The following is a 16,011-nucleotide window of genomic DNA, read 5'->3' as shown; positions in this document are numbered from 1 at the left end:
ATCCCCCTTTTCGCCAATCCTTAATTATCTGACAGCAGACTAATATCAAATTATTCATATAGTTTATAATGATACGTAAAGGAAGTGATTATATGAGCTTCGACGAAATTCACTCATAAGTCACTGAAAATTTCCAATATCACCATTGATAATCTTGAAAGTTTAAGGATATCATTTGATAATCTTGGCACACGAGTTAAACGTTTGAATGGTTTTACACTAGTAATGTTGGGGCCCTTTATATCTTGTTGTTCGGTGTGAGTCAAGGCTCCGTGTTGAAGGCCGTACATTGACCTATAATGGTTTTCTTTTATAAAATTGTTATTTGGATGGAGAGTTGTCTCATTGGCACTCATACCACATCTTCATATATCTATGTAATATGTAATTGAAAGTTAAACATTTCTAGTTCAGCTTCCGACACTGCTACACTGATAGTTTGTCCTAAGGATAACATTCATACCAGAAACACAAAAAGCAAGTGTTAAGAAAGTTTTAAATGTCTAAATGCATTAGGAGCAGGAAAAAAACTTAATTACAAGATCTCAAAATACAAAAAGGATAATTCCTTTGAAAAGTCTTTTTCTAATATTTAAAAAAAAATACGCAGAATAGTTATGGGTTATTGATGGTTTCTTATACTTTTAAATGTATGTTTACTTAAATTTCTGGTTTTCTTGTTATCGTATATCTGTCAAACATGAGATTGGGTAATTCCAGTAGATATATGTTCGGCTTTTTACCAGACTGACCAAATTCGAAAGATTGACACACATACAACTAGTCAGGTCGAGATGAAAACCGGAAGGGTATGTGAAAATATAGTAACAAATCAGAGTTAAACACACCATGTAAAATAGTGTTAAATAAGGCAAGCCGGAAACAAATTATGTCAAATATGTTAAAATGGGGGGTATTTTATATAAAATAAAAGCACTGTGTTACATTAAACAATTGCAAATTATAACTACTGTAAACGAAATCACATATATACTTAACGAATAACATTGGCACTTTGCATAGAATCCATTCAAACAAGAAATTCCAAGAAATATAGTATTCAGTCGGGAATTCCCTTTTCTGACTGATAACTTGAAATCGAGGTTGGATCTTCAGACACGGTAGAACTAATATCACTGTTTATGGTGAGTTTACTTCCAAGAAGACTCGAAACTTCTAAACTGTCTTTTTCTCTTTTATCGTGTACATCCAGTAAGTTTTCGAATGCTACTGGCCCAGATATGACACTTTTATTATTTTGTAAGTTCTCCATAGCCGAATTTTCGAGCTTAGTCACATGAACAAAACAACATGGCTGTGAAATTTCTGTTTTCTTCGGTGGTTTGAATTTTTTAGGTTTCTCAGTTTTCACTTTCTTTTTCTTTCCTTTACTCAGTTTTAGTAGTTCATCATCTGGATCAGATGTGTATTCCAAATATTTTTTGACAAATTCTGCAGCCGCCTTTTTATCGTCAAAACTTAATCCTGCTAATCGAGTATGATCTGTTGACAGGTGCAACGTGTGGAAATTGGCATGCGGAGCTTTATATGCTGTAAGTTGATCTACTTTATCTTTCCAAAGCACGAACCCTGTACCTTTTTCGGCAAGAATAACATGTAATTTCCTGTCACGCTGGTGTTTTCCCGTGTCGAGTACCAGAACAGGTATTCCAGTCATTGCGAATTTCCATTTGTCTTTATTTCCAACTACTTTTCCAAAGTACAAATTAGCTAAACTTGGACATACATGAACATCAGTCTTATGACTCCGGTAAAACATTTCAACTTGCAGCAAGTCATGCTCACTAATTCCTTCAGCAAATGAAGTTCGTGATGGGCTTTGACTGATACTATTAGATCCATTAGATCCAAAAGAAGCAAGTCTTTCTCTTTCTTCTTTTGCACTTTTCAGAGATGCTATACTCGGCGGCCGTCCAGTCATTGGAATAAAGTTCCCAATAGAATCATACTTTTCTGTCAAACGTTTAATTCCATCTTTAACACGATGATGTCGCCTTAACGAAACAATTTCCTCGGTAGTACAATAGGAAGCCTCTTGAGAGCTTCCGTTACTAGTAATATCAATCGGGTTTGATACTGTGAAACTTGAGGTGGTCGACATTTTTATGCAAAATCCTTAACCACTTTAGTTTAAAACCGTATTGTCATTATTACTGTTTTCCTGTAGAAATACATATTAACTAACGATAAATCCCGAGATGCACGGTCAGTCATATATGTCTCGCATTTTTTTTTCTCTAATAATCAATATAAAGTCGCTGAATAATGAAAAGATATTGGATCGTTATTGTGGAAAAGTCATTGAACTTAGAGTGAATATATAATATATAAAATATCGATACTGCACTTTTCTTAAAACTTTGTTGTTTACAAGTTGTCTTTTCCTGCAAACAGGAAACTGGAAACTTAATAAATTACGTCAAGCAATCTGCTTATCTTTTCCGTGCAGTCTTTCTTCACTCTGTGAATTTTTCACTTCCCTATATTCTATTGTTTAGCATCTTCTGGAAAGAAAACAATGCAATCTTAGAATCAGCTGTCAATATAATATATAATATATATATACATATTTATATGTATTAAAAATCCACATCTTTCTTTTATCTTTCAATCATTTATCGAGCACATACATGTACGTCCATTGTCTTATAATACATACCTACGTTCCACCCTTCAAACATGCTAGTAAATTAGACGAAATCTAACATAAATTCATCTATAATCAAATTTATTTAATTATTAAAACAGTCCAACCCAGGATATCCGGAATGTAAGTTTTAATTTGTACTAGCTATCTTATTGTTTGATGTGATAAAGTGTAAACACGTCTCCTTTTATTTATATACATTATATAAAGAAAAGTTTGATATACTTCATATAAACTTTCTGAAGTGCTTTTTGCAGAATATTTACACAAAACGTGTCAAGAGAATATCATTATCTTAATGTTTTAAGTGCTAAGAGTAAGGTTATAATGGCTTGATAACATCAAGTAATAGTATTAGTAGATTAGTTGTCTTTAAATAAGATTCCCTGATGCTTTTTATCAAAAGAAGTCTAAGTGAAGTCTCCAGGAAAAAATGAAGTTGTTGTAAGTCTATCGGTCTTTGATGGAGATACCAGCAGCTAAATGCACTACATTGTAGAAATAAAACTCCCATGGAATTCATGGACAAACTTAGCATTCCCTTATACAATTGTATACTACTTCTCTTTTATAATTTATGATTCTTCAAAATAAACAAGCAATGAAACCTTTCAGTTCTAATAACATTTTTTTGCTGTATTTTTACGTTTGTCATCAGTGGTAGTCATTTGTCGTGTCTTTGTGTTATTGTCCTCTGGGTTAGTGGATAGTAAGAGCAGAGCTTTTATCTATTCATTATCTATCTAGACTCGTATGCCAACTTATATATATTTGTTGTTTTTGTGTCATTTGGTTATTGTCTTACTTTTTGTATACCGTACAGCTCCTTTTGTTCCATCATGTTTGAAAGTATAGATAATTTAAGTATATGTTCCAAGAACACCAAGTCTTGCGTCTGAACGGATGGTTCCCTCGGGAACTGTTTATCTATCAATCGTTGTACCGACCTTGTTATGTAAAGCAGGTATATGATATCGATTTTGAAAATGTTTATACAATTTTGAAACAAAATTCATCAAGGACACTGTTCCAACACCTAAATATTTTAGAACTTTTCAGAATTTATTAATTAAACTTATTCGATTAGATATGTCTACTTCACAACTTTAGGGCCATTCAAGTCTGCTTTGTCCGCCTCAGTTATATTTCTTGATGAGTATATGGCTTACCTTTGAAAGGTATGGTATAAAGATGGATCTGTTCTTGATATCCTGAAAAATAATCATTGATAATGAATATAAGGGTAAGCCATCACAAATAAGTAGCAACTTTCACTGAATCATATTACAAACGTCTACCTGTAACTTGTTACATATAAAACCATTACATATTTTATAATCATATCACAGCTGAGTGAGTAATAAGGTAGGTACAGCTGCTAACAAAATCGATTTAGAAATATTTGTCTTAAAAGCTTGATTATTACCGTGAATTTATTATGATTATGTTTAATGGGACCATTCTTGCAAAGCTGAACACAATATGGAAGTGTAAGCATTAAAGTTCTATTGTTATTAAACCGTATTAGGCGATAAATGATCACGTGTAGCTTATTTTCAAAACAACCAAACAAATATGGGAAAATTGTATCTTATCTAATTGATTGATTGTTGGTTGCTTAACGTTCAGTGGCAAATATTTCATGCATTTTCAGGACGAATATCTTATCTGAAACATTACATTTAATTTTTTTTAAGTCTGTATACATCTTATTTTCTAATTTCGGTGGTCTTGTGTTTGCGTGTTCGCCACAAGTTTGGGAGGTTGTTGGTTTGAACCCCGTCTGTATGTAGTAAACCAAAGACTTTAAAATTGGTATGTGTTGCTTCTCCAACAAGTACCCGGAATTGAGGAGCACAGACTGGTAGGCTCCTAGTCACAATTATGTGTTCAGATATGGTGACAAATCTAAGTGTTGAGGTTCATAACATGTAAGAGTTGTTTTCCGAAGAAACAGTACTTGTACATCTGTCTTTTATTAAAGACAGCCGTTTGTGACATCTTGATGTCTGACCTTTTAGGGAACAGAGGCGAAGGTAAAGTACCAAAAACCATGCTATTGGTTGAAACAAGCCGATTTAGTTTTGCAGTGTTTCTGCATTTACCCCTTACTAAATTTTTTCCTTTCTCTCTCTATTTCAATATAAAAAGAAATTATTGACAAAAAATGGAACAAAAATCAAATATATTATTAAAATATCGCTTAATATGAATCAGTTTTAGTCACAGATGAGATCAAGGCCCACTTCGTATTTATTACTTAGAATTCCACGTTTAATTACAAAATAAACTGCACTCAAATGGCAGTATAGTCCTTAACTCATTCGACTAATGAAAACCCACGCAATACATTTGTTTTTTTTCTGCGATCATAAATGTACAATGCGTCATTTAGCTGCATTTCGTGGGAGATCAAAGAATTTTATAATTTAGATTATTTCACGGCAGACGGAGCAAGGTACCATATGTTTCATCTCTGTGTTTTATATGTTTTTCTAGTCCATAAAGCTGTAGCGCGTCCTTGGATACATCCGGGACTTTTATACTAGTATAGTAAGCAACCAACAATCAATTAGTCCCAGGATATGTGTATATTCTGCTTTAGTCTAGGCAAAGTACTGTAACATATGTACAATTAACAAATGAAGCTCATTTGTACATTGTAGCTTCATAATAAACTTATCATAGATTCCATGATTGAAATTTTGTGTATTAGCGCCAGACGCGTGTTTTGTGTATACAAACGACTCATCATATATAAGCCATTTGTGAAGTATTTTTTACTGTGAGTTCTTTTGCTTCTTTCACATATTATGGTACATGTATTTTATTTAGTTAAACAATATTGCACTAAGTAAACTGGTACCGTTTCATACGTTAACATTCAAATAACGGAACACGCATGATTAATTAAGATACTTGATGCTAACTACATCTGTTTAAACATGTTAAACTAAGTTTTAACTCTGGTGGATAATTGTCTCATATACCTTAACAATTAATCAAGCTTACAAATTTTGATTTATATCAATTAGCAGTGTGAAGAAACAAAAACATTCCAGCTATGTTCGTTTCTTATCTAATGTTAATTCATAATTATTTACTGCTTGCTGGATGTGATGTAATTGTTTAGGGTTCTATTTATATATTTTATGAATCAATGGAGATGTCGAAATTATCATGTTTAAAGTGTATTCCTGCCTATAATATATTGGTGACGGGGGCGTCCATAGTTGCAGATTTCGGTTGCCCCTTTGACATCTTTTCCAACCTCTTTCAGAAGAGCAAACTATGAGACTTAGTATATTATGATGATGAAATGGATTTTTATGCCTGTTCTTTCTCTAAAACAAGGATAAGTATATATATTGCATCGCCAGTGCGTGTGCGTGGTTAAAAATTAATCAACTTCGTAACAATTAAATGACTTTGACTTTTGATTGAAAATAATTGCCTTATCTTTTTGTTGTACTAACTGAAAATAAAAGTAACACATTGAGTCCGATATTAATCATTTCACTAGCATCGTTCACCATTGTTACTGACATTTATGTATTATACTATTTTATTTCAATTACAGTCTCCCCCTTAATGTAGATTGAGCAGTTACAAGTATGGAATACACCTTGAGGGCGTTAGCCCGAATGGGTGAACTAATTTACACTAAGATAGTTTTGTTAATGCAGAATAGAAGTTTTCAATAATTTAGGAGGGGGTTTCCAGTAATATTGAAAAGTATGATACATGCAGGGTATCTTATTGCATTTGACGACCTCTTGGTGTAAGCACTGAAACAGCATAAAAAAAATAACTTACAGATATGTAAAATGGCAGCCAGACATTATAGGATATAGAAAGAATCAAAGAGACAATATTGTTTTTTGCATATATATGCTTTCTAGCGGGAGTACTCAGGTATGATACATTTTTTGCAAGTACTAGGCTTCATTATACTAATATATTCATCTGTAGACTTGTGGTTCTTATGTAAGTGGATGTGCTGTGTGTCCTTTCGTTCTATGATATAGAGTGGGTTTACACAAGAATTATAATTTCATAAAGCTACAATGTATGTATAGACTTTCGCGATATAACGAAAAGAAATAACCAACTTGCAGGTCTTATATTTGTATATTATGTTGATATCCCTTTCCTTTGTAATTTTACTGCTATATCAGCATCAAGCAATTTTTTAAAATATTGGTCCTCCAATGAGGGTTGTTCTTATAATCATTTGCTGTGTTATATCGCTATTTTGAACAGTTTTTTTTTACAGAATTATAAGCAATGTTGTGTGTCAATTCTTCAAATAACTTTCTTTTCGAATTAGAAAATAGCAGTAATTTGTACTGCATATTATTCCAGCGTTATATGTTGATATTTTGATTGACAATCTTGCTATACTAAAAGAGGTATAATAATTTGGGAAATAAAATACGGAGGGGGAGGGGGCACAAAATTTTAAGAAGAAGAAACACATCATTAAACACGTGCAATAGTAAACAGTCCTGAAACTCATACGGACAAATGTGTACAGGACATAAATAAATACAGGATGTAATTGAATTTGCACTTCTGGCAGCGGGATATGAGATGAACATTTTCATTGCAAACGAAACTTTTACAGGAAAAAACTACGTGTGAATTTCTGACACGTATACATAGGTCTTGAAAATAAAAATTCCTTGTCGTGGAAGGAACGCGATATCACATACACTTTTTGTGATTTAACACAAACGACTATATATATTAAACAGAGAAAAATATACATACCAGATTAGACTTATTACTGTTAAATGATGAATCAGATTCTGTCCTTGTGAAATCTAAAACATATGTTAATATATTGATAACTATTATGTTTCATAACAATATAATACAACCACCTTCACGTGTAATTCAATAGAAAAGTACTGCCTACAGTACTTAAATATATTAGTTTTAATTTAGATGATTCATGTATTGCTTTAAGTTGTTATTTTATTTGAAACTAGTGTTTAAAGTGTGTATAAACAATGCATCTTAGTGTTATATTTTGAAAGAAAATATGATAAGCTGAGATGTTGTTTCAGTCTTATCTCAATAGGTCAAAAGGTGAAAGTCCATTAAGATTCTTCTGATATCTGTATGTATAATTAAAATCATTTCAATATATCATTGAAATCGATCAACGAAATAGTTTAAAAACGTATAGTGGTTGTCATTGTTTCTTGATGTCCTTTTTTGTCATGTGTTAATCTTGGTGCCAAACAAGAGATTGACAGAGGTCGAAAATACAAAAGGGCGAATCAATAGTATTAGATATTAGTCTTTCTCTAATTTTTGTGTTATTTTCACATTTCCTGACCGGTGTGAGAAAAATATTTCTCCTCACTAGTGAAAAATCTGTTCTCGGCAAATGATTGGTTGAAATTTAATTGTGATGTTAAATTTTCTTGTTTTCTTCTGAATTTTCTAAATGGGACCTCATGAAAAAAGGCACAACTTTCCTCAAATCTTTGAAAAGGAAGGATAAAAATCATAAGAAAAACAGATGCCACCACTGTAACTCGTGTATTACGATATTTCTCCACTCTCAACAGTTAAATTTTAAATTAATCGCGCTTTAAATATTAAAATTCAACTGTCTCGAGTGCAGAAATATCGTAATACACTTGTTGCAGTTGTGGAATCTATATTTCGCTAAAGATTGTATAGTAGGTACTATTTCTGTACTAAAAAAATGCAGTACTGGAAATTTACTTTTAATATTTAGTACTATTTCTTTACTTTAAAACTATTGTACTATTTAGGTACTTTTATTTTACAGTACTTGATTTGTACTTAATATTTTGGTACAGAAATAATACAATATTCCATGTTTGAAAATCATAACTTTAAGAGATTTGAAATAGAAAATTTTTCAAAATGCTGAAAATGTAATGGTAGTAACCAAAAATCTGTAGTACATAAATTTCAAGTACAAATAAAGTACTGTAAAATATAGATACCTAAATATTACAATAATTTAAGAGTAACAAAATAGTACTGAATATTAAAAGTAGATTTCCAGTACTACAAATTTTTAGTACAGAAATAGTACCTATGCAAAAGTAGCTGGTTAACCAAATAACAATGGACTAAAAGTTTAATCCGGGAGTATAATACAATTCTTGTTGCATTTTAAAAGTGTATGTGTACTTTTTATTTTTTGTTCAAGTGTAGCTTCAGAGGTTGTAACGCCCGGGAAAAGTACATGTTATGTGTCAGCACTTCGTTAGTCTTAGAGTTTTTCTATTATTGTCATGTATTGTCCTTCAATATAACTATAGTACAAGTGCAATTTTTAGTAATATTGCCAAGGTAGCGGTAACATACCTATGAAACAGATCGAGAGATAAGGTGATAAAGAGCCAATAAAAAGACATAAAGAAAATAAACAAGTCCACAACTTAAATGATTGTAAAAGTACGCAATCGAATAGGACAATGCCAAAACATAGAGAAGGACAGTATAACCAAGTGGTATCTGACGAACTGGAGAATGCACAATTGTTCCGTTTCTGTGTTGACCTATCGTTCGATAACAGACCAATATCATAGTGTTTGTCGCAATACCCTAGTATAAGAAACATACAGTCATTCGCAAGTGGTTACTACCAAAAAGGAGTAGTCCAATCAAAGATAACAAATTTCATCAAACTTTCGAGTTGACCTTCACACAAAAAATGTCTATGCCAACGCTTTAAGTTAAGCTGAATATGTACCTATGAGACTTATGACATTTAAATAACACCTGCGACGTTGCTGGAAGATGTACTTGTTGTCTATGAGATTGATTTATGTACGGAAGCTAATTAAATTCGACATTGAACTCCCACCAGTGATACGATTTATAATACAAAACTAGCTTTTTTCAGTGGTATCGATCTAAAAGTCAGACATAATATCATTAAGAAGGTGTCTGTTTCCAAGTTAAATGCCAAACAGATTCACTAAGGTACAAATCAGCACTGTTTGGACACTATCTGTGTTGTTAGTCTGGATATGAACAGTCTTATGTTTAGGTGTTTATTAGACAATATTTGAGTGTAACAAAACAAAAAACTGAAGGGCTATCATATATTTATTGAAAAGAATGGAATAACTGCAAACTCAATTGTTGAACATAGTAGAATTTTGCAGTTTATATCCGAACATTAACTAGTACACTTAAAATAGAAGCCTCGATGGCCAAGTTGTCTAAGTACATATGTACATATCTTAATTGACAAGGATTGTCAGTTTTCCTGCCGAAGGTTTGGCACTAAGTTTTTTTCTTAAACTGATCAAGTATGCACGAACAAGTAATAAGCTTTAAATGACTATAAATCAGAATATGATATCACGCTCCAATCTTATTTAAGTCATTTTAGGAAAAACATGATCTATCCACTTGATTAAAATCCGTTTTCCTTCTTGCGCATTATAAAAACTTTCGACGAAAGAAGGAAATGAAACTGTTTAAAAATGTAAAATATGTAATCAAGTGGTGAAAGTTCTAAAAACAAGTATTTCCGTGTTCAAATTTCTGAGTACATTTATACCTATCCAATTGCAAAACTATACATTTTAATAAATTATTTACAATCCGTAAAAACATGAAAATACGGAACGAGAACATACATGTTTGTAGATTTACCCATTTGAGTTATACTTTTGTAGATTGCTCATTCGAAAATTTACATATCATAATAAACCTTAGTAAACCATATATACATGAACCAATAAAAAATAAAGTAGATAATGTGCATTATCATATACTTAGACTAAATAACATATGATTTTTACTGTATGATAATAGCATTAAATTAACGTTAATTCCATATTTTTCGAATTGGTGCTTAGCGGGCTGATATGAAAAGTTTATCACATGCTTCATTTGTTATCACATGCCTTTCCGTAACGTTATTACATGGCATTCCGGTGATACTCGGCAAATTCCGGAAAATACACCTCAATGCTACGTTTTCAGTGAAAAACATTACGAAATAGTGTACAAAACAATTATTTAGATACTGAAAAGTATATTGTGTAAAATAATAATAAAAAAACAACAAAAAAAACAAAAAAAACAAACAAACAAACAAATTATTAAATAAATGCATTCTTTATAAGTGTCAAACATAATTTAGAAAGTTACTTTGAAAGGTTGACTTTTTCAAACAGTGTTCATTATGTATATTGTTGTTTTCTTTTTTGGTTTGTCGAGTCGTCCATATTAAAAATGTTTTCTCCTCTGTTGAGGCATATGGTAGAAAGATTTGATATCGAATGTACTAAATTTGGGTCCGACGTCCGTGAACTTTTCAATCTTTGAACTTCTATTTAGGAACCACGTAAAAGGATCAATATATGAATCTGTTATTTTTCTCCATTGTTGAAGCATATGATAAAAAGATCATAACATGTCATTTTTCATATCGCATGTATTATCAGCCCTCGGTCAATATCAGCCCTCGAGCCATGCGGCTCTTGGGCTGATATTGAACCTAGGGCTGATAATACATGCGATATGAAAAATGCCATGTAATAATCTGATATTATACAGTTAGTTGAGATGATTAAATACGTTCCAAAATCCTTACTAGTTAGGCATTGTCCATAGACCAACGTTATTAGTAGTCAAGATAGAGGGTCGAGAATGATTATATCTATGACCATCCAACATGACAAAAGCTACTAAAGAAAGGCAGCTACTACAGCAAGACAGCAAAACAAAAACGGAATTCTTTTTACGCAAAATCCACAGAAGAAATTTACGTAAAAACAAATCATCAGCACATTGAACGACCTTGACAAAATTTGAAACGCCGAGGCATCCTCAATCTAATGTTGGATTGTGTTTGATTATAGAAATTGAATGTTCTTTTACGCAAAAGTGAAATTATAATTTGGTTTTTAATGTGTTTGAAGAAATTGAAGGGTCTAAATAAATGTCCAAGTGCCATTGAATATAATTCGAAATAATGAACCTGCGCATACATACCTATTATTCAGGGCTTTCTTGTGCTACATGTATATTTGTCGAACTCCTATTTTTTCTGAAATATAAACATGTAAATTATATTCTTTTTATTTGCAGTCAAAAATTGTGATAAATCTATTTTTCATTAACTTGATGCAATAACATGGTCTTATTAAAAACGTAGGTATCATATGTAATCTAAAACGGTCAAAAGTTGAAGTGCGATGATATTGTCGGTAGATGTTTGAAAATGTACTCATGAATCTAGAGCTATTTCCAGCTCATTCAAAAACATCTAGAAAGAGAATTTTAAAACCTACAATAGACAATGTTTTTTTTTGTAAAAATACACCAATTTTTGTGTATGGAATATGACGTGAAGTGATCCTGATTATCTCATATAGCTGGTTGACCAAATCGTGTTTATCAGCCACAACCTTGAAGGTATAAATAAACTCATCATAGATACCAGGACCAAATTTTGTATATACGCCAGACGCGCGTTTCGTGTGACAAAAGACTCTTCAGTGACGCTCGAATCCAAAAAAGTTAAAAAGGCAAAATAAAGTACGAAGTTGAAGAGCATTGAGAACCAAAATTCCTAAAAGTTTGCCAAATACAGCTAAGGTAATATATGCCTGAGGTAGAAAAGCCTTAGTATTTCAAAAAATTCAAAAATTTGTAAACAGTAAATTTATAAATATAACCATATCAATAACAATTCATGTCAACACAAAAAGTGCTGACTACTGGGCTTGTGATGTACCCTCGGGGAAATAAATCTCCACCAGCAGTGGCATCGACCCAGTGGTTGTAAATAAACTCATCATAGATACCAGGACCAAATTTTGTATATACGCCAGACGCGCGTTTCGTCTACAAAAGACTCATCAGTGACGCTCGAATTCAAAAAAGTTAAAAAGGCCAAATATTGTACGAAGTTGAAGAGCATTGAGAATCAAAATTCAAAAAAGTTTTTCCTAAAAAAAGGAAGATCCCCAATACGTGATGTTCGTATCTTGTTGTATTATGCAATAGATGATATATTTTCTTTGGTTTATCAATTCTATGTCAATGATAAAGCAGAACAAAAGTTAAAAAAAAATACTTTTCTCTCTGTTTTTCATAATTTTGTGGTCACATTAACATTCAATTGTATCCGCCCTTTCAATTGCCGATTAAAAGACTATGTACTATGTAAATGTGTTGGTTTTTTTTTAATATCAAATGTGTCATAGGAAATGTGCATGTAAAGAGATCCTGTTTACATTTAACAATAGGTCAATGTCAACAAAAATATAAGTATAAAAAAATACATGTACTCATTGTTATAATTCAAAACAATACATGTGATTGTTCAACTAAAACATATTTTAAACAGAGGGAGGGTTGAGAAGATAAAATTTAACCCTACATATGTTCATATCCTCATGTCAGGTTGCGAATCTCGTTAGTTGGTGTTGTATGCCATTAATGTTTATTCATCATCTCGAGAATTTGGGGATAATGGCGGATCACATATTGTTTCCGAAAAGGAGATGGTATAATAAATAAATGTTTTAGGCCTCAAAGTTTATCGATAGATTGTATGTATTCAAATGGGCACTAATTGCGCCCCTTTAGTAGCAGACTTATGTTTGTACTGTTATGAATCACAGTTTATGACCAAACTCTTAAATATTTAGGCATCATGAATCAACAAAATTACATCCCTCACACGGAGATATAATTATTTTTTAATTCAGTCTTCCATATAGGCCTTACGTTTTTAAACTTTTGAAATAAGTGCAAAGTAATTTTTCTACTATTTTGAGGGGCCAAATAATGGCTTCTATCATACCTCCAAGCCTTGATTCACAACTTTTATAGGCTCGGGACAATTCAAATCTTGAAATATTGTTCAAGTCAACAGTCATATCTACTGATGAAGACTCTTATGTTAGCTTTAAAATATCCTTTGTTTATTGTCGCAATAGCGTATATGTCCATGCCCACATATATCCTTACATCGCCCAAAAAACTAACACACACAAAAAAAAAAAAAAAAAAAAAATAGTTACGCCGTTCAGTTTACACATATTACCGGGTTACACAAGGTTCATTGCTTTTCTAAATTGCGATAGTAAAACTTCATATGTTTGCTCATTGTATATGTCTCAATATAACAACTAGCAAAGTATGATATAATTATTGGTAGTGTGTTTAAATTTACGCTACAAATTTCTCTCTACACGAAAATTACATTATATTGAAAAGTGCATTGTCTCTTCGAGTTCTCAGATAGTTTTACATCTTTAACCATATTGATTGATTGTGAATTGCTGAACGTCCAGTGGCTAATATTTCATGCACGTTCAGGACGATTCTTAAAATATATTGCAATCATTGCAGCAAATTGCATTGAGTGTGTAGGTAAAGGTAATATCTTTGACAAACTTGCTTGCTTGCTGAACCGTGAAGTCAGTATTGGGTTAGGTATAATACATCTCCTTTAAGAGAAGACTAGTCCAACAGATAACCGATTTATCTGTCTGTAGGACTAGACTTTACCCACACACTCAATGCATTTTGCTGTAAAAGTAAGGAAATAGATTTTCAAAACCACTAACCTGATGAACAAATGTAACAAATACAAAATAAAACATTACATGACCATCCTTCTTTCAAAAGTCCAATTACAGTTGATGAATGACCAATTTCACAAAATATTATTACCAAGAATTTGCGCATTCACGTGCGCCGTGATGTAAAAAAAAAACAACGCAAAGTCGTATTTCATTATATTGTTCATATAGGAAGTTTATATAAAATAACCGAAGTATAAGAAATGAAATAGGATATTGTTAGTCATATTTATTCATATATTGATGAAATGTACTTATGATATATACTGACAGCTTGTAATGTGTATTTGTTGTCAATTGAATGCATTAACAATATGTTCAATAGTCATTATATCGATATATATAGACATGGATAAGTATAATTTGCTAGATTAAAACATCGTTCTTCCCTGCACAGCCGAACATGTCATGGGCATCCTTTATGGGGTAGTTAATTTAGAATGGCTTTTAGTGTTAATTATATAAATGTACCTTTCAAATGTACCGGTATTTACATATAGTAAGACGATTGACAAGTTGCTGCCCACGATGTTGTTAAAGATCAAAGTTTTGTAAGCATGCATCTGCAGATAGTGTTTATTGGTCGTTATAATCCCTTTTCTGTGGTATATTTGTTAGTTACATTCTCTTGATGCACGACTCCTGGTGTGCACAGTGGGATTGTCTCGCTGCGTTGAAGACCCATTCAGGGCCGTAACTAGGGTTCGAATTCAGGGGAGGCAGGGGTTTGGGTGCCCCCGATTGACGGGCCCCCAAGAGAGGTGCCCCTCCCCCAACGCCCCCCGCGATTTTTTTTCTCTGTATAATGGCTAAAAATAACCCGTATTCCTTCGATTTCCTTACTTTTAGAAACATCAGTATTGTTTGAACCTGGAAGCAATTTTTATGCAAAACAAGCTGTCTGAGCCTGATATTGCAGTTCGGGGTGAGCCAAGGCTCCGTCTTGATGGCCGTAATTTGACCTATAATTATTAACAGTAAATACATGGTGACCGCCGATTTTTTTCTCTCAGTAAAATGTCTAAAAAGAACCCGTTTCCTTCGATTTCCTTACTTTAAGAAACACATTAGTATTGCTGGATCCTAGAAGCAATTTTTATGCAAACAATTATTATCTGTATTTAAAAATAATTTTGTTAGAAATTAAACTGGTAAGTTTTAAAAAAACATATAAAGCAAGATCATAGAACGCAAGATATTTTCTTTTTATCGAGGACCTTGAATTTCAATATCGTTGTAAGCTGAACAGACATGTATATAACTACAACCAGGGACTTTCTATTCTAAGTATATACTTAGTATAGAAAGTCCCTGCTACAACGAATGGGAGTGTTTAACTACTAAGGCATTGACCATAATGTCCTCGTGCGATCGGGAGACGTTAAAAAAAACACGATCCAACAGCTGATTCAGCCGGTAACGAATTTCCGATATCATAAAAGATTCACAATACGAAGGGAACTTCCTCTGCTTAATTGAGCCCCTAAATGAATGTGAATAGTTAAGTTTTATTCAAAATTGTCGACAGCAAAGTTTCATATGTGTTCTCGTACGAATATATACTGAATAACAGACAGACGGCCACACGAAAAAATAAATAAAGCTATACTGAAACGGTTAACTTTCTATCAAAATTCCGGAAAAGGACAGATATATCACGTATCTTGATAACACTGTTAAAACTGAAACTTGTGTTGTTTATAATATAAATTCAAGTTTTTCGTGTACATATTT

General features: G+C 32.3%; 1 protein-coding gene across 18 annotated transcripts in view; it reads right to left on the bottom strand.

The window, feature by feature from the left end:
- Window positions 1-901: 901 nt before the first annotated feature.
- The window catches only part of LOC139491176 (uncharacterized), a 48,770-nt gene continuing 33,660 nt past the window's right edge, over window positions 902-16,011 (bottom strand). For 9 of the 18 annotated variants that reach the window (XM_071278616.1, XM_071278614.1, XM_071278618.1 and 6 more), the window contains 4 exons: window positions 11,675-11,729; window positions 7,442-7,494; window positions 3,838-3,879; window positions 902-2,525 (listed from right to left, as the gene is read on the bottom strand). In XM_071278616.1, coding sequence (XP_071134717.1) covers window positions 1,061-2,122 — 1,062 coding nt within the window. In that variant the 5' untranslated portion in view covers window positions 2,123-2,525; window positions 3,838-3,879; window positions 7,442-7,494; window positions 11,675-11,729 and the 3' untranslated portion in view covers window positions 902-1,060. Of the gene's footprint in view, window positions 2,526-2,680; window positions 2,797-3,837; window positions 3,880-5,772; window positions 6,013-7,441; window positions 7,495-11,674; window positions 11,730-14,262; window positions 14,493-16,011 lie in introns of those variants that run through there. The other 9 variants (XM_071278625.1, XM_071278627.1, XM_071278629.1 and 6 more) reach the window with 7 other exon arrangements.

This window comes from Mytilus edulis, chromosome 10, assembly GCF_963676685.1.
Source record: "Mytilus edulis chromosome 10, xbMytEdul2.2, whole genome shotgun sequence".
NCBI classification, from domain to species: domain Eukaryota; kingdom Metazoa; phylum Mollusca; class Bivalvia; order Mytilida; family Mytilidae; genus Mytilus; species Mytilus edulis.
This window is presented reverse-complemented; position numbering and strand designations above follow the sequence as displayed.